Source organism: Heteronotia binoei, chromosome 1 (assembly GCF_032191835.1).
Source record: "Heteronotia binoei isolate CCM8104 ecotype False Entrance Well chromosome 1, APGP_CSIRO_Hbin_v1, whole genome shotgun sequence".
Taxonomy (NCBI): domain Eukaryota; kingdom Metazoa; phylum Chordata; class Lepidosauria; order Squamata; family Gekkonidae; genus Heteronotia; species Heteronotia binoei.
In genome coordinates, this window is record NC_083223.1 from 190865080 (window position 1) to 190892016 (window position 26937).

The window sequence follows — 26937 nt, forward strand, 5'->3', positions numbered from 1 at the left end:
CCACAACCACACAATTTTCCACAGCAAGGTGAGAGACTGAATACAAGAAGGTGCCTCAGGCTGATCCTTTGATAAACCAGTGACAATTTAAACAGCTGTTTTTGGCAAGGGCACACAGAAGGAGAATGGTACAAGACACCTGTAACACCTCAGGACCTGCAGTACCCAAAATGGCAATCTTTGAAATCTCACAAGTAGTAGATAGGGATACTCTATCATCATGAAGTCTCATACCAAAGTGACAACTGCCCCTCCCACACACACCCACACACACCAAAATGAATACCGTATGTATTCCCATGGGGGACTGAGGCAGCTGTCCCTGATGGGAGGCTAGGGATCCACCCACCCAAGGAATGCCTGATGTTTCCTAAGGGCGGGGGGGGGGGGAGAGGGGTCAGCCTATGCTTCTGGTATAGTCTGCTTCATAGTGTTTGGGGAAAGCATGTTTTGCAACACAGACGTTATTTAGAGAATTGTGGAGAAGCAACAGTTCTAAGCTGACATAGTTTGGAGAGGAGACATACCCAATGGATAAAATGATGGATTTAAAACAGAACACAGCTAACCTTATATGTGTAACATGTCCCTTTAACAGCAGGTTGTGTGTCGATACAACTCTCTGGGGACTCAGTGATGCCATAGAGTTTTGCATGAATCCTAGATCCTTGGTTTGCTAGCCCCTCACAGTTATTTGTTGAGAGGATGCTGTTGTGTGCATAAAATGGTAGCTATTTTTGCACTGGTTTGTGTTTGCAATGGGTGAGCTTTTCAAAAACACACACTTTGTAATTCTAGGAGATCCCCAACCCAGAGGTTGGCAACCCTAATGCTGGGCATCTGTGCAAAAGCTGTGCTTTGGGGGAAAAACTATGTTGAGGGTGTTAAAGGTTTTTCAGTGTCTCAATGTGTGTTTTACAGGTGGAAAGTGTTGCAAAGACAAGCATGACTAATTCTATGTAAACCAATTTTATTGTTTTGTAATATATTGAAAAGTATTCATCAAACATATACTTAAAGATATTAACCAATACACTACAACATCAGGCATTCCTTGGGTGGGTGGGTCCCTAGCCTCCCATCAGGGACAGTTGCCTCAGTCATACGGCATTCATTTTGGTGTGTGTGGGTGTGTGTGAGAGGGGCAGCTGTTACTTTGGTATGCAGATTCATGATGATAGGGTACCCCTATCTACTACTCTCACCTCACATAAACAAAGTGATTGAAATTCCCAGGCAAACTCCTCTTTGAAGCCAACTTCAGTCAGCTGGCTGCCTGTGCACAAGGGAACTGAGCAAGGCTCATTTAAAAAAAAATGCAATCACAACTAAAACTACAACAGATTGTGCAACAGTTTGTTGCGACTCCCCACCTGTACAGTCCAACAGCCACATTTGGGCTCATCTGCACAACAACAGATGAACACTCCTCCTGCTGTAGGCAGGCAAGGTAGACAGCAAAGTGGAAAGCCAGTGGGGCAGCTTGAGGAGGGGCACCTTTTGCATGCTTAGAGAAGCTCAGCTCCATTCCTGCCCAGACAGAGAGAAGCCTGGAGGCCAGGCGACTTCCAGTTGGTGTCTCTTTCTTTTCCAGGACCTTCCCTGTAGAAGCCTATTCAATGTAGCTGCAGCAGCAGCCAGACTGCTTGGGAGAAGGGAAGGGAATGGGTGTGGGAAGGAGCTGTCTTGCAAAGAGCTGCAGAGATGGTGAGAGAGAAAAATGACTGTAGAAAAAAAATAGAAAGACACAGAGAGAAGTAATTACAGTAGCATAGTGAGGAGAAGGCATGACAGTAAAACATAGATAGACTGGAAAAGGAGACAGACACTGGGAGAAGGAATGACAGTAGCATGGATGGGGAGAGAGAAAGACAGTAACATGGGGGAGGGAGAGAAAGAAGGAATGACAGTAGGCTTGTGTGAAAGGAAGAATGACAGAAGCAGAAAGTGAGAGAAGGGGCAGGGGAAGAAGAAAGATTGAGAGAGAGGGTAGAGGAGAGGAAACAAAGGTGGGTGAAATGAGATGGTTGCCTCAGAAAGTTCCTTGCAGATCTTTGTGTGTGTGTGTGTGTGTGTGTGTAATTCTCATAGGGATACCAATCCCAAGGTGGAACCAGGGGAGCTCCTGGAATTACAGTTCATCTCCAGGCTACAGAGAAGAGTTCCCTTGCAGAAAAGGGGTGTCATGGAGGATGAACTCTATGGCATTGTATCCCACTGAGATCCCTGTCCCCCCAAGGCTCCATTCCCAAATATCTAGGAGTTTTCCAACCTGGATCTGGCAGCCTACCACCTCCCCCCCCCCAGTGGCCAGGAGGGACCTAGCAACCCTAGAAACAGCAAGGGAAAAGGAGAGAGATTTGCCCATGGATGAGATTAGCCAGTGGGTGAGATGAGGAAGGCGGAGAAAAACAGACTGCTGGGCCAGTTGGGAATGGAGGGAAGGGATGAGCAACTGAGCATGAAGGAAAGAATGAATATTTAGGCTGGTTGGAGATAGGGAGAGTCACACAGTATTGTTACTGGGCAAGTGAGAAAAGCAGAATCGTAACAAGAGGGGAGGTAACTGAGGAGTGGGGTGGGAAGGAGGGGCTGCCAGAGGAGGGGATTTATTTATTTAGAAAATTTCTAGTCAGCCTCTCCTGGGATCCTGTGCAAGGAAAAATGGATTTCCCCTCTCCTGTGAGTCTTCATGGGCTCCCCTTCTTGTTAGCTGCTAATTACTAATCATCCAATGAAAGGCAACAAACAAGAACAAGCACGTACCTGTAGTTCAACCTGAAAGGAAGGCAAGAAGAAAAGCAGGTTAGACAAGCATTGTAAGAACAATATCTAGGGTTGTTATTTATAACTGTACCCATCAATCAATGTTCTGTATGCAACCAAAGACTTACAGGCAATTATGTTTTTTTTAAAGACAGGTGACAATTTTGGCTTATTCTCTTTCCTACCACAGGCCCCTTACTAGGGTTGCCAAATCCAGAGTGGGAAATTCATAGAGATTTAGATCAGAGCCTGGGGCTGGTGGAGCTTGGGGAAGAAAGAGAGCTCAGCAGGGATGTGATGCCATGGAGTCTGCCCTTCCAAAGCTGTCATTTCCTCCAGTGAACTGATCTCTGTGGACTGAAAATCAGTTGTAATTCCAAGAGATCTCTATACTCCACTCGGAGTTTGTCAGCCCTGCCCCCTGCTTTGCTCCCATGCTGTTCCTTAGGGTCCACTGACCCCCTTCTCCAGAATAAAATTGGGAGGGGGGCCCAGGGAGCAGCAGCCAGTACATTAACTGGCCAAAAATTAATTGGCAATGAATTAACTTATTTAAATAATTAGTTATTTAGTTTAAAAAATCATTCCATCTTCATTCAACTGTGTTAGACATTAAATTAGATCAAACTGGGTATTTCTGAGGAATTTCGGGAGGAGACTAATTGAAAACCCCTCCCCCACAAGAAAAAACACAAAGTCTCCAAGATTTCTCTAAATTCTCAGGAGCCAGAACAAGGCTGTTTAGTCCTCCCTTTCCTCCCCCCCCCCCCATAAGTGAAATTCAGCAGCTATCATACTCTGTCCATTTCAAAACAACTTCAACCCTTATCTGGACAGTTTTCCACTTGTTTTTTCTTGTGATCTATGGACAAAGTTAGATTTTTCCCCATACTCTTAAAAGGTGGAGCCCCCTACCTTGATTGTGTGACTGACATGGGTGCCAACTGCTTTACTTTTTACACTTAGGAAGTGATCATGGCTCAATGGCAGAACATCTCTTTTTAGGATTGTCAGGTCCCCCATGACCACTAGTGGGGGGAGGGTTTCCAGAACCAGGTTGGGAAAGTCCTGAAGATTTGGGGATGGAGTTTGGGGAGGACAGGGACCTCAGTGAGTAGGAGGAGGAAGTAGTAGTAGTAGTAGTGGAGGAGGAGGAGGAGGAGATTGGATTTATACCCCACTCTTCACTCGGACTCTCAGAGTGGCTTACAATCTTCTTCCCTTCCTCTCTCCACAACAGACACCCTATGAGGTAGCTGCGGCTGAGCGAGCTCTGAGAGAACTGCTCTTAAGAGAACAGCTCTGAAAGAACTTATGAAAGACTCATGGTCACCCAGCTGGCTTCATGTGGAGGAGTGGGGAATCAAACCCAGTTCTTCAAGATTAGAGTCTGCGCATTTATCCACTATGCAAAACTGGCTCTCTGTGCTTATAGAGTCCACATTCTAAAACATCCATTTTCGCCAGCAGAACTGATCTCTGTAGTCGGAAGGTGAGCTGTAATTCCTGGGGATCCCCGGGTCCAACCTGGAGGCTGGCATCCCTATCAGACTCCTTCGCATGCAGAAGGTCTCACATTCAATGTCTTACATTACCGGTTAAAAAGATTAGGTAGCAGCAGGGGTCATTTTGTAGAAAAATAGGTGGTGGAGCTCATCCAGGGATTGTTAAGCAGCTGCACCTACTATTCAAAGGACAAGGTGGGAAGGAAGAGGTGGAATTGTCAGAAAGGTTCAGGAACTGCACTCCTGTGAGCTCCCACTGAATCCGAGGCCTGGGTAGCAGCCTGAAACCTTGGAGAGTCACTGCCAGTCAGAGTAGAGAGTACTAAGCATGATAGAACAGTGGTCTGACTTTATGATAAGGGCACTTTATATGTTGACTATTAAATATAGTGACAAGCTTGGAGGCCCACAAGAAATCGCAGGGTGGACAATTTGGGAATGCATCATATCCCCGCATATCTCTCTCCCTGCAAGATTTTTGAAGGTCTGCTATTTTATCTTCACTGTTCCTTTAACTGACAGTGAGCTGCCTATTGAGCTCTATACTTCAGGACTATATTCAATGCTCATCTGGCCATTGGGGGGGTGGGGGGAAGAAAGGTTGATTTAGATTTCCCCCCCTGCATACAGGAAGTCCCCTGGATATGTAGAATCTTCTGCCTGGCCTGTAGGTGGCCCAATTCCATTTTCATCCTCAGTAATGATATGGTTTACCATTAGGATACAGTAATGGTGATGGGGGGGCAAATTTCTTTTAATCTTTGTGGCTTTCTGGTTGCCAGAACACCACTCTTCAGGACTATCTATGATCTAAGTAGGGTTACCAGGTGCCCCTACTGGTCTGGCAGGCAGATTTGGGGAGGGTGTTCCAGTGGTGGATGAATGTCACATGACATTCCCAGTGTGGTGACATCACCCAGAAGTGATGTCATTGTATCAGGGATGTCTGTTTAGGGGAGAGGTTTCCTCCACTGGCAGCTGATCCACAGTGAGGAGAAGCCCCCCCGAACTAGGGGATCCCATGCTGGGACCTGAGGGCTAGGTCTAGCGTTACCAGCCTTGAAATGAGGGTCTGGAATTTTCTTGAAATTACTGATCTCCAGACTACAGAGATCAGTTCCCTTGGAGAAAATGGCTGCTTTGGAGAGTGAATATGTCATTATACGCTGCTGAAGTCCCTCCCATCTCCACAGTCTCTGCCCTTCACAGGCTCTACCCCCAAAGAGCCAAGTCCCTGTTCAAAGGCACTTGTGATCTAAACTTTGCTCAGTGAAGGAGAAGAGGGAGGGAGAAGAAACAACACAAGATAGATAAATCCATGCTCCCATTGGTTTTTTAGCCTGTTTCTATGACCTGCCATTATTCTTTTACATTGTCTCTTATGATTACACCATACACTTTTGAAAAGTTACTGCTTTTCTCATTGGTAAAGTTGAACTCTAATGTAGCAGGGGGTCTAACAGTCTAAATAACTTCTTAAATCTGCTCAAAAATGCTCCTGAGATTTCAGCCATGGAACATTTACAAGTATGCCATTAGCACTAAGCACCCTTCCTGGGGATAGTCCAGTTAAAATCTAATTAAAAATCCACATTTTAAATCTGTGCTTAATGAATAAATTAACCATATTGATTACTCAATTAATTATTTTAGTCCTAATTATAACTCTTGTATCAGATAACATTTCCTGTTTACTCCATGCAGGTTTGTTAGTTTTCTTGTCATTTTCTTCTCCATGACTAGAATCTCACAGCAGGGTTTAATACACAAATCCCCAGCACAGTGATAATATTTCACTCATGAGACCTGTACTTTCGCATTGAGATCTTAAAGCCTCAGAGATGAACAGAGGGACTTTTGGGTGTATGCCACAAATATCTTCTAACTATACATATTCCCACTGTGTCAAAAGCCTCAGTCAAAGCTCCATCAAATTTTGGAAGCAGCTCCTCTGGCACTGCAGGGCCACTCTGAAAATGGTGGGCAAACCAGAAGTAGAATCAAAATGAAATATTACATACATGCAGTGTTTTTTGATATTTGAATTCAAACTTGTAACAAAACTTATGGTATATATGAAAACATTTTGGGTGAAAGTGTGGAACCTGCTGACTATTGCAAGGAAGTGAGGGCCTGCCTGCCTGAGGAGAGACTGTTTCATTGAGGGCAGAATTGCTACTACCTGCTCTGCCTCATGAATTAGTTTCCTAATAGCAAGTAGCAGGAGAGTGGCTGAGGCAGGGACACATTAGCAATAGTGTCATGACACTTCTTTTAAAAAAGCCAGAAGTGATGTCTCTCACCTCTCTAGGAACTGCTGGTTTACATGGTGATTCCTAGATAGAACTGATGTCATGTCCGGGTTTTCCCCAGAAATGACATCAAGCATCTCTATAAATCTTGGTGATTCCTAGAAAGATGAGATGTTACTTCCAGATTTTCTAGAAGTGATGGCATGCTTCACCAGTAACTGTTTTTATAATTAAAGAAAAATTATCCTGCTGGCTGCTGAAGTGCTGGCAGGCAAGATCTCTCAGCTCCAGCAGGCACAAGGCACCCCTTGCATATCTGTGAGATTTGATTGTCTTTTGGGTGTTTTGCACATTGTAAGCTGCTAAAAGTGGCTAAAAGTGTCTAAATAATAAATAAATAAATAGATTAGGGTTGCCAATCCCCAGGTGGGGGCAGGGGATCCCCTGGTTTGGAGACCCTCCCCCCACTCAGGGTCGTCAGAAAGTGGGGGGAGGGGAGGAAAATATCTGCTGGGAACTCTATTATTCCCTATGCAGATTTATTCCCATAGAAAATCATGGACAATTGATCCATGGGTATCTGGGACTCTGGGGGGGCTGTTTTGGGGGGTAGAGGCACCAAAATTTCAGTATAGCATCTAGTGCCTCTCCCCAAAATACCCCCCCAAGTTTCAAAAATATTGGACCAGGGGGTCCAATTCTATGAGCCCCAAAAGAAGGTGCCCCTATCCTTCATTATTTCCTATGAAAGGAAGGAATTGAAAAGGTGTGCCGTCCCTTTAAATGTGATGGCCAGAACTCCCTTTGGAGTTCAATTATGCTTGTCACAGCCTTGATCTTGGCTTCACCCCTAATGTCTCCAGGCTCCACCCCCAAAGTCCCCAGATATTTCTTGAATTGGACTTGGCAACCTTAAAATAGATACCTCGTGATTTTATTCTGCCCTTCCTTCAAGGAGTTCAAGATGGTATATATGTAGGATTTCCAGGTCCTATCTCACTGCTGGTGGGGGAATCTTGGAGCTTGGAAGTGATGTCATCATGTTGCTGATGTCATGCACAATGCTCTAGGTTTGGGGCAAAACCTCTATGTTTTTTGGGGTTACAAAACCATAGAGTTTGCTCCAAAACCAGAGCACTGTTGCATGACAATGTCCCTTTTGGGGGGTGGGGTTTCCTCTGCTGGCAACCTGACTGATGGTGGATTGGAACCCTGAAGATCAGGGGATCCCCTGGTCAGACTAAGAGTCTGGCCACTCTTTCTATATATGGTTTTCCTTTCTTCCACAGGCTCAATCAGTATTCTTGAACTTCACAAACTCTGTGTATCTGTGCTGATTCTTGGCTTACTCACCTCACATATATATATTAATTTATTTATATCTTTTCTTTCTTCTACTATGGTGTTATGTAGTGGGTTCACACACTATAGTGATTTCAACATAGCTCTTTATTTGGAAAACATGCATACACACACAGAGCAAGCTGCAACTATGTACACTGAAACCCAGTGCAAAACACACCCCCAGCAATAAACAAACCAATCAGAAAACAGGTGTTTAAAACTCCTATTTGTATGGGTGTCATGCTACTGATGTTATCAGATTGGTTGGCTCTGCAAGACCAGCCAATCTGAAAGCAGCTGCAAGGAGCTTTCACACAATGGGTGTTCGCATATGGAAATTAAGGTAGTTTATTTTCTCCAGTGCTGGCACAAACAAGACCCAGCCTGTCTTGCTTCATCAAGGTCACTGGGTCATGTGCTGTCCAGGCATACTCTGGTGAGATCCATGTGGTAACTGATGGTCTGTGACATTGATCAGGAGATGGAATTACGATATGTCAGTGTGTAAAAACTCAGGGACACTTCACATTGTTTTTTTGAGGTGGGAGAGATCCTACTCCATATCTTTCCTATTTTCTAACATAGACTTAAACTGAGGAATCTGGAAACCACTGTATGAATTAGGCCTCCATAAATTTACTGTGCTATTGCATTATTCTACAACTGTCCTGGAACAGAGCAGACCTGGCAGGGTAATATCATTTGTGTAAATGATGGGTCATGAATATACTTGGAATACAAGGCAATTCATGCCTAAAGGGCACAATTTGCTGTTTGACCTGACAGCAATAGGAGAAACAGAAAAAACACAAAAAAACCCTGCTAAACTACAATGTGAAAAACACGGAAGACAGAAATTTTTTCCAGAATAATTATTCCTGAAGAGGTATTTCATCTCGACGATGAACAACTGGGAACTAGTCTTTAATCCCAAAAGGAATTTCCATCATCAAACTTGTTGCTCATCAAACTTGCTGCTGTGGAGTTTAAAACCAGCAGCATTCAATAAAAATAAGTTTACCAGCTCCAGGTTGAGAAAGTCCTGGAGGTTTGGAGACTGAGTTTGGGAATGGCAAAGTTTGGGAAAGGGATATAGCTCAGTAGGAATGCAATGCCATAAAATTCACCCTCCAAAGCTGCCATTTTCTCCAGGGCAACTCATCTCTGTAGTCTGGAGATCAGTCAGAATTTTGAGAGAACAGCAACCCTAGCATGAGAAGGAAATGTGTTGTGACTTGCCCCTAGGAATGTGGGATATCAACATCTTATGAAGCCAGTCATGACTCATTTGTTTGTTTAGGTCCTTTCCCCAATATTCTGTTTACATTTTCAACGATCTAATCATAGGTATAGAGAAGAAGACCTATAGAGTTCACTGGGGATCTACTTCCTAGTAAATTTATATAGAACTGCACCCCAAATGAATTAAAACATTCCTACTAGGGGTCTAAGAGCCCCGTGGCATAGAGTGGTAATGTTGCAGTACTGCAGTCGGAGCCCTCTGCTCACGACCTAAGTTCAATCCCATTGAAAGCTGGTTCAGGTAGCTGGCTCGAGGTTGACTCAGCCTTCCATCCTTCCGAGGTTGGTAAAATGAGTACCCAACTTGCTGGGGGTGGGGGGAGTGTAGGTGACTGGGGAAGGCAATGGCAAACCACCCCATAAAAAAGTCTGCCGTGAAAACGTCATAATGCAATGTCACCCCAGAGTTGAAAATGACTGGTGCTTGAACATGGGACTACCTTTACCTTTACTAGGGGTCTGCATTTTTTAAAAAAAGTATTTTGGGGGGTTCAGGTATATTAAACCCAGAATATATTGGTATATAACAATATTCCTGAATCCCAATATCAGTATGATATCCGGGGGAGGGGGGAGGAAAATGGAGGGTCTTCCTCCCATTTAAAAAGATCAGTATGGTGAGTCTGCCTCTCAGCTGAACCTTTTAAATGGGAGGAAGCCATCCAACTCCTTAGCTTGCTCTCCAAGCTCTGGAGCAGAAGGAACAAAACCGAGGGGTTTGAAGGCTTCTTCTCATTTAAAAGGATCAAGGTGTTGGGTCCACTGCACTGATCAATTTACATGGGATGAAGCAATTTCAGCCTCCCTTTAGCTCCACCCCACTCTGGAGTGAGAGGAAGCAAAACGGACTGCTCAAATGGCTTCTTGCTATTTCAGGCTGACAGCAGATAGGTGCACAAGTCCACCATTAGCCTGAAATGTTTGGCAGCCATTTGAATGGCTGGTTTCGCTTCTCCCTATTTCCAAGCATGGGGAAATGAAGCAGATCACTCAAATGGCTGCCAGGCATTTCAGGCTGACAGCAGACAGGCGTACCTACTCCACTGTCAGAAAGAAATGGCTACCTGTCAGCTATTAGGTTTAAATGGCTGGCAGCTTGTTTTGATAAAGCTGAATTGCACCCAAATAAAAGCTGGATAAGATTGACTTTTATTTGGGTTTATCTTATCAGTAGCAGAATCAGATCAGAGGTTCTCATCCGGTCGAATAAATGCATGAAAATTACCAATAAGGAGTGGTTTGGGTATTTGTTTGGTTTGGTTTATGTTGAATGTACCCCCCCCCCCCAATTCCTACTACTGATATTTACTATATAAGAAAACAATTAAATGTTTCTTTAAAAAATAATAGATAAATTCAACACATGAAACTAGTCATGTTCACAGTCTTGAAAACCCACATTTACCTTCCTCTTAGTCATCTACACATCAAAGGGTTTTTTTTCTTCTCACAACAGGGAATGCAATAAATTTTATGCAATACATCAGCACAAAAGGAAATTAGCTTCATGGATATATTTGTAATAATTTTAAAAATCATTGCAGTTTAAAAAACAATTACCCTGTATTTGGATTTTTGTTCAATTGTAACTTTTAGGAAGCATAAAGGGCACTTATTTTGTTTCTTGGTATGCAGGCTGAATTTCCAGATCATATGTATTCATACATAGATAAAATATTTCCTTGATTACTGATCCTCCTTTGTGCTTGTATAGATGCTACCAACTTCTAGTTTTGAGCAAACCAGTGGTCCCAAATGAGCATAAAAAGATAAGTCTCACAGATTGAGTATGTGCAGCACAAGAAAGTCTGTATAAAGGTGCAATTTTTTTTTTCTAACAGAGACCCAGCAAAAATGTTTTAGGCCAAAGATAAGAGAGATGATGATGATGACACTTCTACTATAATTGCATTTTGTATTCATATTTTGTATTGTAAAATAATGGTATTTTGCATTTTGAAATGCCATACTGACTCAGAATGATTGGAACTTGGCTTCAATATGATCGAAGCTTCACTTATACAATACCAGCTAGATACGAGTTCAGTAGTGCCTTAGACACCAACAAGAATTTTGATGTGTGTGTGTGCGTAGGACTTCTTTTGAGCAGAAATGCACAGGAACACAGTTCCGGCTGCCTTGGTGTCAGGGTGTGTGGCCTAATATGCAAATGATTCCCTGCTGGGCTTTTTCTACTAGGTCAACAATTACATTAACACTAGAGATGTCAATATTCACACTGCAGAACAAAGGCAGTTACCTTCTTTCTCCTCTGCACACAAGCTTAGTAAATATTTAGAATGTACTATATCTTGTTGCTTCCAGAAAATCTCAGTCTCCCATGTGAAGACAGATTTGAGTATTATGTTTCTACGGCAAGACAGATGTAGCCCTGGGAATGGAGACTTGGTTATGGGCCTGAAAATGCTCATTTTGTATCCTCAGGAGAATCCTGCTTTAAGATCCAGCTGTCCCTATTTTCAAAGCTCTTCTATTAACTCCCTCTTCTTCCATTTCTAGCCTTCTCTCCAAGGAACTCAGCAATACAAGATTTACTCCTCCATTTTTTTTTTCTCACAAAAGACCTGTGGGGTTGGGCTAAACTAAGTTACTGTGCCAAAGAGCTTCAGGGCAACCCTGAATTTGCATTTGGATCTTTCTACTGCCAGTCTGTCATTCTAACCACTACATCACATTGGCTTTCTCCATTGCTCAAATTCTTATTATTTTATTTTATTTTATTTTATTTATATCCCTGTGGGATATAAATCTGCTTAAAAGGTTATTTACTGGTAACTAGGGTTGTCAACTCTGGGAAATATGTGGAGATGTATGTGTGTGTGGGGGGGTAAAGACTGGGAAGGGAGAAGTTTGGGAAGGGGTGGGACCTCAGTGAGGGATAATTCCACAGAGTCCAGCCTCCAAAGTAGCCATTTCTCCAAGGGAACGGATCTCTGTTGCCTGGACATGACTTCTAATTCTGGAAGAACTCTAGGCCCCACCTGGAGGTTAGCAACCCTACTGTTAGCCTCCTCAGGTGCAGCTCAGCACATGACAGCTATAGAACCTTCCCAGCAGAACAAGATCAATGTTAAAGGATTCCCCACATTCTGTAGGGCTGTGCAACTGCTTTGCATTTATTTTATTTATTTATCTTATTTATTTTATTCAATTTTTAGCCCACCCTTCCCGTAGAACAGGCTCAGGGTGGGTTACATCATAAAAACAGTCAACAGTAAAAACAGTAAAAGACTAGTATAAAATATAAAAATAGACAGGCTAAGATGGCAGATTCTGCCTCCCAGATGTGACCTATTGTCCAGGTCTAGCAGATCTTGTAATGCTGGGATGGAATGAGGCAGGAAGGCTAATAATGACCACTGCCTCAGCTGAAAGCCTGGCGAAAGAGTTCTGTTTTACAGGCCTTGCGAAAGTAAAGCAGATCCCACAGGGCCCAGATCTCCAGGGGGAGCTCATTCCAACAGGCAGAGGCCAGGGCTGAAAAGGCCCTGGCCCTTGTCAAGACCAGATGGACATCTCTGGGGCCGAGTATTACCAAAAGTTATTGGTTTGCTGATCATAAGGATCTACGGGGCTCATACAGGGAGAGGCGGTCCCGAAAGTATGCTGGCCCCTGGCCGTATAGGGCTTTAAAGGGGCCAACACCTTGAATTGGGTCCAGTACTCAATGGGTAGCCAGTGCAGTTCATGCAGTACAGGATGGATCTGTGCCTGTACAGGTGATGAAGTCAACATCCATGCAGTGGCGTTCTGCACCACTGGAGTTTCTAGAGGAGGGTCAAGGGCAGCCCCACATACAGAGAGTTACAATAATCTAGCCTGAAAGTGACCATTGTATAGGTTACTGTGGCCAGGTCACGGGGGTCGAGATACGGGACCAACTTTCTGACCCGCCTCAGATGGAAAAAGGCCGATCTGTGACAGAGTTTGAATGCGTGGGGAGTTCCCCTGTATGAGCAAACTGTAGAGTGCACTCCAGAAACTGTGATAAAGAGACAAAACTCCAAACAGCCAGTAAACAGTTGTATTTTGGGTTAAGACGTAAGAGGCAGTCACAGACACTCCAATGGTTCATACACATAAAGGCAGTCCTTCCAATATACAGTACCAAGCCAATATCCAAGAAGAGAAGTCAGAAATCCAGTCCATACATTACATCAATAGCCATGCAATCCTCCAGAGTAACAGTATTTCAGTCAAGATGTTCCTCCTCACTCACGCATGTCCTTCTGCTCCTTCTTATCACCCACAAATGCTGAGAGCAAGGCTTTCACTATTATAGTGCAGCCATCCAATCCTAACACTGATTGTGCCATTAGCTGCACCTGTTACTCTCGTGACTTTAATCTCCCCTGTATAGCCTAGTTGCATAACAATGACTCAGCAGTTATAGTTCCCTTAAAGCAACTTAACACTGACAATCTGGCAGTGGTGGTAACCTGGGCCTCCTTGGTTAGAGAGGCATTCAGAAATACCCCCAAGCTCTTCACCCTTGATGTAGGCGTCAATGGAGCCCCATCAAAGGATGGGAGCCTGATCTCTGATCCCAGTCTCCTATAACCTCCGTCTTCGATGGATTCAGTTTCAGCCAGCTCTGTTGCAACCAACCAGCCATGGCTTCCAATGCCCTACCCAATTTTTCTGGGGCCAAATCCGGGTGGCCATCCATCAGCAGATAGAGTTGGGTGTCATCTGCATATTGATGACACTCCAGCCCATACCTCTGGATGATCTGGGCAAGGGGGTGCATGTAGATGTTGAATAACATTGGGGAGAGAATTGCTCCCTGTGGCACACCACATTGTAATGAGTGCCACTGGGATAGTTCACCCCCAAGTGCCACCCTCTGTCCCCAACCTTGGAAAAAGAAGACTAGCCATTGTAGGGACAGTCCCCGTATCTCTGCGTCAGCGAGGTGGTGGGCCAACACTTCATGGTCGACCATATGAAATGCTGCTGACAGATCAAGAAGGATCAGCAGCACCGAACCGCCTCAATCCAGATGCCTCTGGAGATCATCCACCAAGGTGACCAACACCATCTCTGTCCCATGGGCAGGTCAAAAGCTGGACTGGAAGGGATCCAGGACAACAGTGTCTTCCAAGAAAGCCTGAAGTTGCGTTGCCACCGCCCTCTCCACTACCTTGCCCAGAAGCGGCAAGTTCAAAACTGGGAGGTAGTTTGCTAGGACCGTAGGGTCCAGAGATGGTTTCTTCAGGAGAGGATGGATCACTGCCTCCTTCAAAGCCCCCGGGAATGCCCCTGTTCAGAGGGACAAGTTGACGATCTCCCTCAGGGGAGTTCGTACGCCGTCACTTCAGGCTTTAACCAGCCATGACGGACAAGGATCAAGGAGGCAAGTGGTGGGTTTCACAGCAGCCAGGGTCTTGTCAACTTCATCCTGGGAGAGCAGGCTGAAATGGTCCAAAACTGGATCTGAAGATGGGCAAGGGGATTCCAGTTTCATTACTGTGTCAATTGTGGCTGGAAGGTCGTGGCGGAGCGACAAGACTTTATCTGAAAAATAATCCGCGAAAGCCTCACAGTCTATATCCAATTTCCTAGTGTTTGGCATGCCCTGAGGCAAAGATGTTAAGGACAGAATTAGTCTAAATAATTGAACTGGGCGCGATTTTGCAGAAGCGATGGAGGCAGCATAGAACTCCTTCTTTGCTGACTTCATCGCCATCTCATAGGTCTTCATAAACAATCTAGAAGATGTTCTTGTAGCTTCTTCTCGAGCCTTCTGCCACACTCTCTCTAGTTGTCTCAGCTCCCATTTCATCCTCATTAGCTCCAGGGAATACCAAGGAGCCAAGTTGGTACGGGGGCGGAGAGCGCGCCGGGGAGCAACCACATCAATGGCTTCAGAAAGATGGCTATGCCAGTCTTCCACTAATGGGTTGCCAGGGGGAATTGGATTCCGCAGAGCCTCCTGAAACCTATCTGGGTCCATTTGGCTTCGCGGACGAGCATAAATCCGCTCACCGCCTAAACAGGGAGGGTTAGGCGTGGATAGCTGGGCCTTCAGGACAAAGTGGTCTGACCACGGTACCACATCTGTTGAAATGCAATCCACTCCAATCCCCGAGACAAAGATAAGATCTAGTGTGTGACCTGCTTGATGTGTGGGAGCTGAAACAACTTGGGAGAGCCCTAGTGCTGCCATGGAGGACACGAGGTCCTTAGCCTGAGAGGAGGTCACTTCCTCTGCATGGACATTGAAGTCTCCCAGAACCAATAGTCTGTGATACTCCAATGCCCAAGCGGATATAGCCTCCATCAGTCCAGGCAGGACACTGACTGGTGTGTTAGGCGGACGGTACACCAGCCAAATGACCAAGCTCTTCTCAGCATCCCACACTAGGCCTACACATTCAATGCCAGCAATCCGTGTCTCAGGGAGTGTCCTGAAGTAGAAAGTCTCTCGGATAAGCATCGCCACCCCCGCACCCATTAGTCCGGGACTGGTGGAGGACCGAAAAACCTGGGGGAGGGGGTGGGCAGCTGCCGCAAGGCAACAGTTTCACCATCTCGCACCCAGGTCTCGGTCACACAAGCCAGGTCTACTGCCTGTTTCACCAGATAATCCTGGAGGACAGAGATCTTATTATTGATAGACCTGGCATTGCACAGCACCAGTGTTGGAGAAGGGTGTACTTTCCTATCCCCACAGCCAGCATCTCTCGAGATGGGACGAAGGTTGGAAAGGGACCGAGCATATCCATATCTCTGTCTCCTTCCTACAAACCACCTTCTCCCACCACCATACTTCCCACGGCCCAACAGCATTGGGGGGCAGAGGGAATGCCCCATTTCTGCTGCTTAGCACTTCAATACACTGGTTCTGTGCCACAGTCCTTGCAGAAAGCCCCCACCCCTATTTGTGAATCAGAGAGATTATCTAATTTGAACTAAGATCCCATATATTCCACTGCCTCTGCCACAGTGACACTTGTTCTGCTGGGCACATAGCACTGTTATGCTCCTTGCAAGCAAGCACCCTCACCACTTTCCATTGCAGAGATTCTCTGGTAGTCTAGAATTTGACTGCTGCCTGAGGTAGTTCCTCCCACCATAAGGACTCTCTTTGAGTACCCCTAGGATAGGAACCCCTGGTCCAATCTTTCTGGAGCATGGGGGTTCTGGTGGGAAGAGGAACCCAAAGCAGCCCTGCAAATTTGATGCCTCTCCCTCAAACCCCCTGCCCCCCAGAGTCACTTTTCCCACTCTAATTAGAATGGGGACAGTGACTGATAGCTTTTTTGCCACCATAGGGGAATCGGCCAATTTTGGGTTCCACTAGAACTGAGCCCCTTGTTCCAATCCAGTAATAGGAAGCAGAGAGTCAGTATAAATGGGCAGTCTTCGCAGTGGAGGACGGTAAGCAGTGGGGTGCCACAGGGCTCGGTACTGGGTCCCATGCTCTTTAACTTGTTCATAAATGATTTAGAGTTGGGAGTGAGCAGTGAAGTGGCCAAGTTTGCGGATGACACTAAATTGTTCAGGGTGGTGAGAACCAGAGAGGATTGTGAGGAACTCCAAAGGGATCTGTTGAGGCTGGGTGAGTGGGCGTCAACGTGGCAGATGCGGTTCAATGTGGCCAAGTGCAAAGTAATGCACATTGGGGCCAAGAATCCCAGCTACAAATACAAGTTGATGGGGTGTGAACTGGCAGAGACTGACCAAGAGAGAGATCTTGGGGTCGTGGTAGATAACTCACTGAAAATGTCAAGACAGTGTGCATCTGCAATAAAAAAGGCCAACGCCATGCTGGGAATTATTAGGAAGGGAATTGAAAACAAATCAGCCAGTATCATAATGCCCCTGTATAAATCGATGGTGCGGTCTCATTTGGAGTACTGTGTGCAGTTCTGGTCGCCGCACCTCAAAAAGGATATTATAGCATTGGAGAAAGTCCAGAGAAGGGCAACTAGAATGATTAAAGGGCTGGAGCACTTTCCCTATGAAGAAAGGTTGAAACACTTGGGACTCTTTAGCTTGGAGAAACGTCGACTGCGGGGTGACATGATAGAGGTTTACAAGATAATGCATGGGATGGAGAAAGTAGAGAAAGAAGTACTTTTCTCCCTTTCTCACAATACAAGAACTCGTGGGCATTCGATGAAATTGCTGAGCAGAAAGGTTAAAACGGATAAAAGGAAGTACTTCTTCACCCAAAGGGTGATTAACATGTGGAATTCACTGCCACAGGAGGTGGTGGCGGCCACAAGTATAGCCACCTTCAAGAGGGGTTTAGATAAAAATATGGAGCACAGGTCCATCAGTGGCTATTAGCCACAGTGTATGTGTGTATATAAAATTTTTTGCCACTGTGTGACACAGAGTGTTGGACTTGATGGGCCGTTGGCCTGATCCAACATGGCTTCTCTTATGTTCTTATGTTAATCTTGTTGGAACTAGGGGGTTCTGTGGGGAAGAGGCACCTGAAGCAGCCCTGCAAATTTGGTGCCTCTACCTCAAACCCTCTGCCCCTCAGAGTCTAACTAGAGTGGGGAAAGTGACTGCTTTTTCCCACCATAGGTGAAAAGGGCCAATTTTGGGGTGCCACTAGAATTGGATCCCTGGTCCAAACTTTTTTAAACCTGGGGGTTCTGTGGGGGAGTGACCCCTGCAGCTACCCTGCAATTTTGGGGCCTCTACCTCAAACCATCTGCCACTCAGCTGCAATTCATTGTACTCTATTTTGCCATTGATTTCAATGGTCCATAGGGTATAATGGAGCCAAATACTGCTGAATCAGTATTCAGCAGTATTCAGCCAGCCATATTCAGCTCCTGAATAACATTAGAGAATCTGATCCAGTTCTATTTGGGGCTAAATACAACAGAATCAGCTGTTATTAGGAGTTTTATTCATTTCGGCGAAACCAAATGCACACCCCTAATCTGAATCTGTTTGTCACAGACTGAGTGAGGGATTCAAACCCAGCCATCACATGTTGCAGCCCAACATGCTAACTACCACACCACCCCTCAAATGAGAGAATTAAAACTGACAGATTGTCTAGAAAATTGCTCAACAACTTTCCCAGTCTATTACAGAAATGTTATGAGATGTTGATTCAAATTTGACTTACCAGCATGAGTTTGAGTGATGATGGGGGGGGCGGGGGGTAGAAGAGCTCTCAAGTCCATATTAAAAAGAAGCTGAGTTGTTGCTTGAGTTTTTCCAGCTTTTAAAAATTGTGCTCCTAACACATCTTTGGCATAGTTTGGATCAAACCGCCAAAGCCAGATTAACGATTGTACAGCTTCCAGCAGGTGCATTCAGAAACTTTGCACTCCTTAAAGAGAAGCTGGCATTTTGTGCTGCTTCTAGAACTTTCCTCAACAGAGGAAATGTCCCCTTCCTGATGCTTCACTCTAAGGCTACATTCTGTGTAGTAAGCTGCTCCACAGTGGAAAGGGCCAACTATATTACTTCTGAACTCTCTGAATCTGTACGTTAAAGCTCCTTATGTTTGTAAGGGATGGGAAGGAAGGAAGGTGAGAGGAATATGCAAACATTTTACCAGTGAGAATAGTAAGCACAATTAAAATTTGGATCTGGGTTACTTACTCTGGATATCAGGAAACCAATGGGCAGTAACTGCAAATTGTGTTTATTATTTGGAGGCTTTTGCATCAGTGATACCACAACATTATAGGTTTTCAGATCAGGCTCCGGCACCTGGATGGAAAACTGAGCCTTTCTTGAGAAGACACCTGTTGTAAAAACCATCATTACTGACACATTTGCAATAACTGTAATCCATATATTGTATCCAATGAACCACAAGTTAAATTCTGATTTCAGAATGGAACTTTCCCATCTCCCCCTCCTACTACAGCTGTTCTCACCCCTCTCCTTGAAATGTTACCCCAAAGGCTCAGGAAAATCTTGTGGAGGAGTGGTTGGGCATGATGTGTAGGGTTTGCAATAGGAAGTGGAAAGAGGTGTAAACAGGAGTCATTTTGTAGAAGAATAGGTGGTGGAGCTCATTAGCATAACTCATTAGCATATGCCACCCCTCATCAGCCAAAAGCAACCCAATGCAAAAAGGAGAGCCCCAGGCAAGCAAGGCCTGCTTGGGCTGACAAGAGATCCAGCCAGCCCAAGCATTCCTTGCTCAGCTGGGGCTGTCCTTGGCCACCCCCCCCACCAGTCAAAAGGCCAGCAAGGCACCCGCCACCCAAAATCACATAAGAAGTCGTGTGGACTTCTCCAAGGGTTAATGAGGGCTCCTGTGGGTGTGCAAAGCTCCTGGTGGCTGGCTGCCCACTCTCCTAATCCAGGAATTGTTATGCAGCTGCAGCTACTATTCAATGGACAAGGTAGGTGGGGAGGAGGAGGGGGAACCCTCAGAAAGGTTCAAGAGCTGCGCTCCTGTCAGCTTTTGCTGAATTCAAGGCCTGCATGTAAATCACTCCTCTGCTGGCTGAAAGCAAACACTGGATACAGCCCATAGCCTGGCTTTAATGAGACCTCTTCATTCTGTCTCTGATCACTTGCTCCTTTCATATGCCTGGTTCTATGAGAAAAGCAAGCCAACAAACAAGATAATACAATTCTAAGCAGAGCTGCACAATTATAAACCCACTGACTTTGGTGGATTTAGAAGGGTGTAGCTCTGCAAACTTTAGTTTGACTATCTCCCTACCAGATACAGATTTCTGTGCTGCACCAATAGTTCCATAAGTATCCAGAGGCGGTGATGGAAGAAAGGGATGCCTCAGACAGCACCTTAAGAATGTGCAGGTGCTAAACAGTTGACAACATCTGTCAATGACATCTTCAGCCCCTTTCTGCAGTGACTATCCAATGAGTAGTTTGTAAACTGCTGAGGTACCACTCAGCCTCCACCACTGCCTCTTGGTAATAACAGGTAAAAAATGGGCATGCCACCACTTCATTCAGCTTTATTGCTGGAGAAGCAAGCTGATGCAGCTGCAAACGCCCCCCCCCCCGAAAAAAAGGCATTCCATCAACTCCACATAGCTTTGAAATGCCTCCTTACTTTGAATTAGCTGATGGCCACATGAACCTATGCTATGGTTCCCTTGAGACTAGACTACTGCAATGCACTTTGCATTGGTCTGTCTTTAAAGATTCCTCAGAAACTCCAGTTGGTATATAGAACACTGTGGTCTGGCTACTATAGGGTGCTAAGCAGAATCTACATGCCCTCTATGCAGATTATCCATCAGTTGCCAATCAGGTACTGGGCTCAGTTCAAGGTTCTGACTATCATCTGCAAAGTCCATCATTGCATTGGACCCACGTACCTGCATAACCTTCTCCTGCTATATTCTACTGCTCATTGGCACAAAGCTTTCTGAAGGTGTATTCCTGCAAACAGATAAATAAGCAACTACCTTTTCATGGGCATTCTCTGTAGTGGTTCCCATGTTATGAAATAGGGTTGTCAGATCCCCTCACTGGTCTGGCAGTGGGATTTGGGGATGTTCCGGGGTGGGCAGGGACATCATATGGCGATATCCCTGTTTAGGGGAGGGGTTTTCCCCACCAGCCAGCTGGTCTGTGGTGGGGAGAAGCCCCCCAAACCAGGGATCCCCCGTTGGGACCTATGGGCTGGCTATCCTATTATGGAATGGAGTGCCTGAAGCTATTAGGAAAGCTCCCGGCTTCTATCATCTTGCAAAATGTGCAAAACAGCATTGTTCTGGATGGCATTCTTGTAGAGGAAGTAAAGTTATGTTGTGATGGATCAGCTCAAGAGGTGCCCTCTATTATGGATATTTTTTTCCCTTCCAGTTCTTTAATCCCAGTCCCATTGCATTATGTTGTTTTACTAGGGATTATTATTTAGCTCAGAATATCATATTTTATAATCCACTTGCTGATTGACAAGCTTTGTTTTACTAGGAATCTTTGCTATTAAATTCAAATGTTATACAAATGTTATCTTATCTTGTAACCAGTTTACTAAGTGACTGAATGGTTCTATTATACTTGTAATCTGTCCAAGTCCCAATGAGAAAGGCAGACTATAAATAACAATAAATAAATAATAAACTGGTAAACTAACCCACCAACCACTGCTGCTTGAATTGTGCCTGTACATGGAGCATATTACACTGCAATGCCATGAAAGAAAAGGAAATGTTAATTATTAGCATATTTAAATTTTTGTATTTTCCAGTTAAGGTTTGCTGCTTTGTAATACATTAGTTGGAAATTTGGGGAAAAAATAAGTAAAGGTCTGGGCTACTTATAGCCTTTATTGCATTACCAGAGCTTCCGCTTGCAGAGGATCCTTGGGGCCACTGACTGACATGCATATCCAAGGACCATGTTGCATTGTTGTGCTCTCCATAGTTCAGGAATGTTGGCACATTATTGCAGATATACAGGAAGGAAAAGTTGTCAATGAAATCTTGATACGATATCCTAGCAAAAAGATAAAAACATTTCATTCAAATTCATTTAAGCTTATGTCTGTGGTCACATCTAGAATGCATCTGAATTTTGAAGGAACTCCCTTACTCCAGCAAGACCACCAATAGCCCTGCATAATGTCACAAGTTAAATAGTAAAAAAGGAAAGGTGAAATGGCATAATTGAAGGGAAATTAAGTAAAGGGGCCAAGGGCCCATGTGTTCTTCTTAGAATAGGCTTTGTGAACTACAAAGACTTTGTGGTTGTGCAGTAGGACCCTCAACACTTAACCATTGCAAAAACATATTCTAGACATGGGAGTCTTATCTATTGCATAAGAAACACATCAAATCATACCAGAATTCACCATCATTCTTATCCTGATAAAGACAGTTCTTATATTCAGCCGGAACATGATCCCATTCTGCCGCACTGTAAAACAGGACAAAACCTTTTACAGCATGAAGGATGTAGACCATCTATTTAGTTATCCAGATCATTCATATCTCATCCTTGATCTCCATGGAGTAGCTACCCAGGCCAGTTTAAAAACAGAATACCATCTAAAATAGTTTCATCTCCTCTAGAACATTGGCCTATCAACCACTATCATGTCTGCCTTGACTGCATTCAATGTCACCTTGTTTCTGTTCATCCACTTGGCCAAGACCTCTAAGCAACAGCTCTGGGCATGTCTGGATCATGCTTTGCTCCATTATAACTTTATATTGAGATGTGGAACTCTTTAATTAGCCTTTGTTTATGCAAGTGTAAAGGTCATGCTGACAAGTGATTCGTTTTATATCTTCTATCTGACCAGAACTATCATACCACTAAGCAAGTACATAGGTACCCCCTAGCTTTCATACAACTCCGAGAATTAATTGTTAATAACTTTAAATAATTTTCTCTTTCCTCTTTCTTTAAACTTTATGATTTTTCATTTGTGTGTTATGTGATCTGATCATGTAATTTGTAACAAATGCCTAATAAAGGTTTTTGATTTGATTTGAACTTACCATTAGACACTTCCTCCGGGATACTTTCTTTTATATAATTTGGACATCTGGAGATTCTATTTGCCCAGGATGAAAGAAAAAAAATCCAAATTGTGCCCTACATGACTGTTATTTGTAGAAGTTTAGAGAAATGTGTGATCCATTCATGGATTTTAAACATCTCATCTAGTTTGGCCCTCAGTGCTCATGTTACTTCTCAGCAATCCTTCTCTGAAGGCATTGTATTAGCTATCTTGCTGCATTCCCAACCAGTAGTTTTATAATAAACTGATAATTGTATTGTCTGTGTAACATTAACAGAATGTGGATCAATAATTGTATTGATCTATGTTGTTTACCTTTAAGCTTGCTTCACCAAAATTTTAATTGCAGCTGGATTTTTTTCAGTGTTGGGGGGGGGGGGAGTAAGAAATGCAATAGCATTTAGCTGTGATTTAGGCATGTCTCATTGCTCATCACATTCCTGCCAGACATTAACTAGCAGAGGCTTCTCCACAGAGGCAATATATTAGTGGTACCAGAGGAAAGAAATATGGGCATATAAACGAGTCTCAGTCTTATGAGATCTCTTATGAGTTTTCTATCAGGAGCACAGGGCTGGACCCAATGACTCCATTCCTCTAAGAGAAGAGTATCCATCAATGGAAAAAGGAATGAAGGAAGGCTGCATCTACTGGGGGGAAGATTAGCATAACTGAGTTATTAGATCCAACCTATTTTGACAGGATTACTTGTTATCCAGTTTGTACATAGGCAGCCAGAGAAAAGTATGCTGTATATTCTAACCACAATTAAACACTTTTAGTTTTTACTGATTTCAGTGGGAGAATGAGGTGTGATGAAACAAAACAGGCAAAAAGTAAATTTTCTGGGTTGTGGTCATACTGCTTCCAGAGAATATTTGCGAGGTATGAGGGAGGAATAGTGAAGCAAGCTTAAAGGATACTATAGAAAAGACTACAGTATCCAAAACAGGCCCTTTGAACCAATACAAATTCCTGCTCTCACAAAATCTTCTTTATCAGTTCTATGTTAGATCAAGTAGCTATTTTTTTCAGAGAGAGAGAGAGAGAAAGAAAGAAAGAAAGAAAGAAAGAAAGAAAGAAAGAAAGAAAGAAAGAAAGAAAGAAAGAGAGAGAGAGAGATCAATAAGATGAGAAATCTAATAAGCAATGTACTAGAACCAAAATCTGAAACAAGCACAGAATAAAATAGATATGATATTAAATGCATGTACAATGCAGAAAAAAAATATTAGTAGAAAATAATGCAGTGACAGCAGAATACATACAGCAAATTGATAATATATACACAGCAGTATAGTCCACAGTCCCTTTCCTTTTATAAAGCCCCTTCCTGAACCATTCTATTATACTGCAGTGCAGCCCTGTTACCTTTATAAAAATGGCCTCCTGAACAATTCAGTTTTACACAGTCTGCAGAATGACAAAACCATGGAAGCCTTCCAGTCTTCCTCAGACAGCCGTTTCTCATGGTGTGAGCCACATGAATACATGCATTAAATACAAATTACAGACCAGATAAATGGCTCTATGGCTCTGTCCCAGTGGTAGCCTCCCAGCTGTCTTCCTCAGTAGAGCCTTCCTGATACCTACAGAGGCTCCTTTTCTCTCATCCAATTCAGAAGAACTCTCCCTTTCGGTCCCCCCGCCCCCAAACACTGGCAGTTCAATACTGGAGCCTAAAATAATAATAATAATAATAATAATAATAATAATAATAATAATAATAATAATAATAATAATAATAATAATAATAATAATAATAATAATAAAACACACATACACACACAAAAAAAAACCCCTTGATTTCTTTTAAAATGTTTCATTCAGACATGCACATTGATTGCTAATGATTTCCTTTGCTCTTTTTGAAAATGTTGCACAGAGTTGCAATTGCTATTTCCAATTACTCCAATTAAACTGTTCTGCCTTTATAAGAGTATTGCTATTCTGGATTATCATAGATCAGTCAAATACAGAGCCACCCGATTCTGGCTGCCATGATTACTTTTCCAGCATTTGGTTTAACTTCTGTTGCTTGGTTATTCAGGAAAAACCCACAGAGAACATCATTTTATTTTCACAACTAATACAATCTACAAGACTGTCCTTAGATGATATATATCACAAAACGAATATTTTAATATTTTAAAAATTAAGTGGAAAACAGTAAAGCTTTATTTATCACTCTCTTGTGCCTTTAACAAGAAACTGTCATTGAACCTGTCATCAGAGCAGGGGTCTCCAACCTCTTCTTTAAGGAGAGCTACTTCTGAGTAAAGAAACAGATCTTGAGCTACCCACCCCCACCCCAAACACACACCAGCATGTTATCAAGTTTTCTTCTGTCCTAGAAACAGAACACAAACTTGGAAGATCAGCAGAAAGGAAGCTAAGTGGCACAAAGAAAAATCCCACACCATAAAAGATTTTCTTTAAACATTTTTTTAAAATGATGGGCAACTCTCCTCATGATCTTTTCCTGGCTCTTCTAAGGGATGCACAAACTACTCTGCAGCAGCCAGTAAGCTACCTATAGTTTATGAGCTACCTGTTGTAGAACGCTGATCTGGACTAACATGAGATTGCCCTGTAATTATCTATTGTGCTACTGGGTTTGAGACAGGAATGAAAGATCTGACCCAGACCGATTCCCCAATAGCCTTATGCCAGTCTCAAGCTCCTCTTCTCCGCTTCGGTCAGATTTCACACCAGCTGCCCCGGGGCTGTAACTCGCTTCACCTCTTGTGCGGCAAACAGAAACCGGTTTTTAGAGGATATTGTTTGTTGCATGAAAAAGGTGGAGCGAGTTGCAGCCCCGGGACAGCTAGTGTGAAATCCGATAGAAGCCCCGCAGAGAAGAGGAGAGTGAGAGCGGCATAAGGCTAGTGGAGAATCAGTCCCAGTCTGAGTCAGAACAAATGCAATGTATGTGACTTTGAATAAAGCCATATTCATTCTTGAAAGGCCATTCTCGTACTAAGACCCTAAAGGCTTCAACAATCTTATAGAGGAAATCTTGAAAGTTATTATCATACCCATCACTCCAAGGTCCTCTCCATTCTCCTCGGCCCCAAGGATTCCATATTCTGATTAAACATTCCTTCATGTCCTTGTATGGAACCTATATTTAAAAAGTATAACTTCACATGTCTAGGACATTCAGCTGAGAACAAAACCATACACACAAATATGCCTTTATTCTTCAGTGAATTGCTTTAACGCTTAAAAAAAACAACAGTTAATCAACTCACAGATGTAAAACATTAACTACAACTGTACAATCATCTAAATCATACATTTGCAATCTAAATCATGGAGAATCTTTCCCTGTGTAATTAGTGTAGGCTTTGGCTACGGGTGAATGTTTGCGGTGATTCCCATACAAATACAGGTTCTTGTACATAAGACTGCAAGCTCTTTGGAGCCTGCTTTGGCCCCACTCCAAAAGTGATAACAATGATTAAGATTGTAAACTCTCTGGAGTTTAGGTTAAAGGTCCCATTTCAAAGTGATACCAAGAATATAAATGTATCCAATCATCTTTGGACCTGATGAAGATTTGAAACAGTGCACTTTGGACTGACCACAGTTGTCCATATATTTGGAATTTATTTCTGGAATTTGTATATACATATATTTGGAATGAGGGTATTTTGATGTGTATGACTGGCTACCACTAAATTACTCTTATTGTTGTGGTGCCTGGAGCAGTGTATTTTTGTTTTGGATTCTCCACACTGCAGTTCATTGTTTTGACTGATTCTCACATGTGAAGCAGACTGTAGTTCATAATCCTTTTGGATACTGTTGATTAGAGAGTAATCCCAGAGGATTATGAGACTGTATTTATGTCAAGAGAAAATACTGGCAGATAATTTGAGCCATACAGTCATTGGTATTCTGTCATATCTAACCAATGATTTATGCAACAACATTATAAAAGTTTGCTACCTAAGTTTATGGTTGTAATAACAAGGGTCATATAAAAACATTAAGAACAGATCAATCCTAATAGTGTATGAATGCTAGAGTCTATTTTTTGAATTCTTATATTCTACACATGACTGGTTTAATTCTAGCCCTTCCATGTAAACGTCTCTGCACTGGTGATCACATTTTCTTTGCAAATGTAAAGGAGAATTCACATACTCTGCTTCATGTCCACTAGTTCTTTCTTCAGCGGACTACGAGTCTTTGGAATGCATCAACCATATATCTCAGTATGCATGTATTTTAGGGTCACCAAGTCTGGGTTGGAAAATTCCTGGAGATTTGGGGGGGGGGGGGTGCCTGAAGAGAG

At 43.5% G+C, this 26937-nt stretch overlaps 1 protein-coding gene across 1 annotated transcript in view; it reads right to left on the bottom strand.

Annotated features, from left to right (window-relative positions):
- Positions 1-26937, bottom strand: part of CAPN13 (calpain 13) — a 170716-nt gene that overhangs the window by 66232 nt on the left and 77547 nt on the right. The window contains exons 8-11 of the mRNA XM_060244658.1: positions 25673-25758; positions 21950-22024; positions 21447-21604; positions 18773-18918 (exon numbers count right to left, since the gene is read on the bottom strand). Of these exons, the coding sequence (XP_060100641.1) occupies positions 18773-18918; positions 21447-21604; positions 21950-22024; positions 25673-25758 (465 nt within the window). The remainder of the gene's footprint in view (positions 1-18772; positions 18919-21446; positions 21605-21949; positions 22025-25672; positions 25759-26937) is intronic.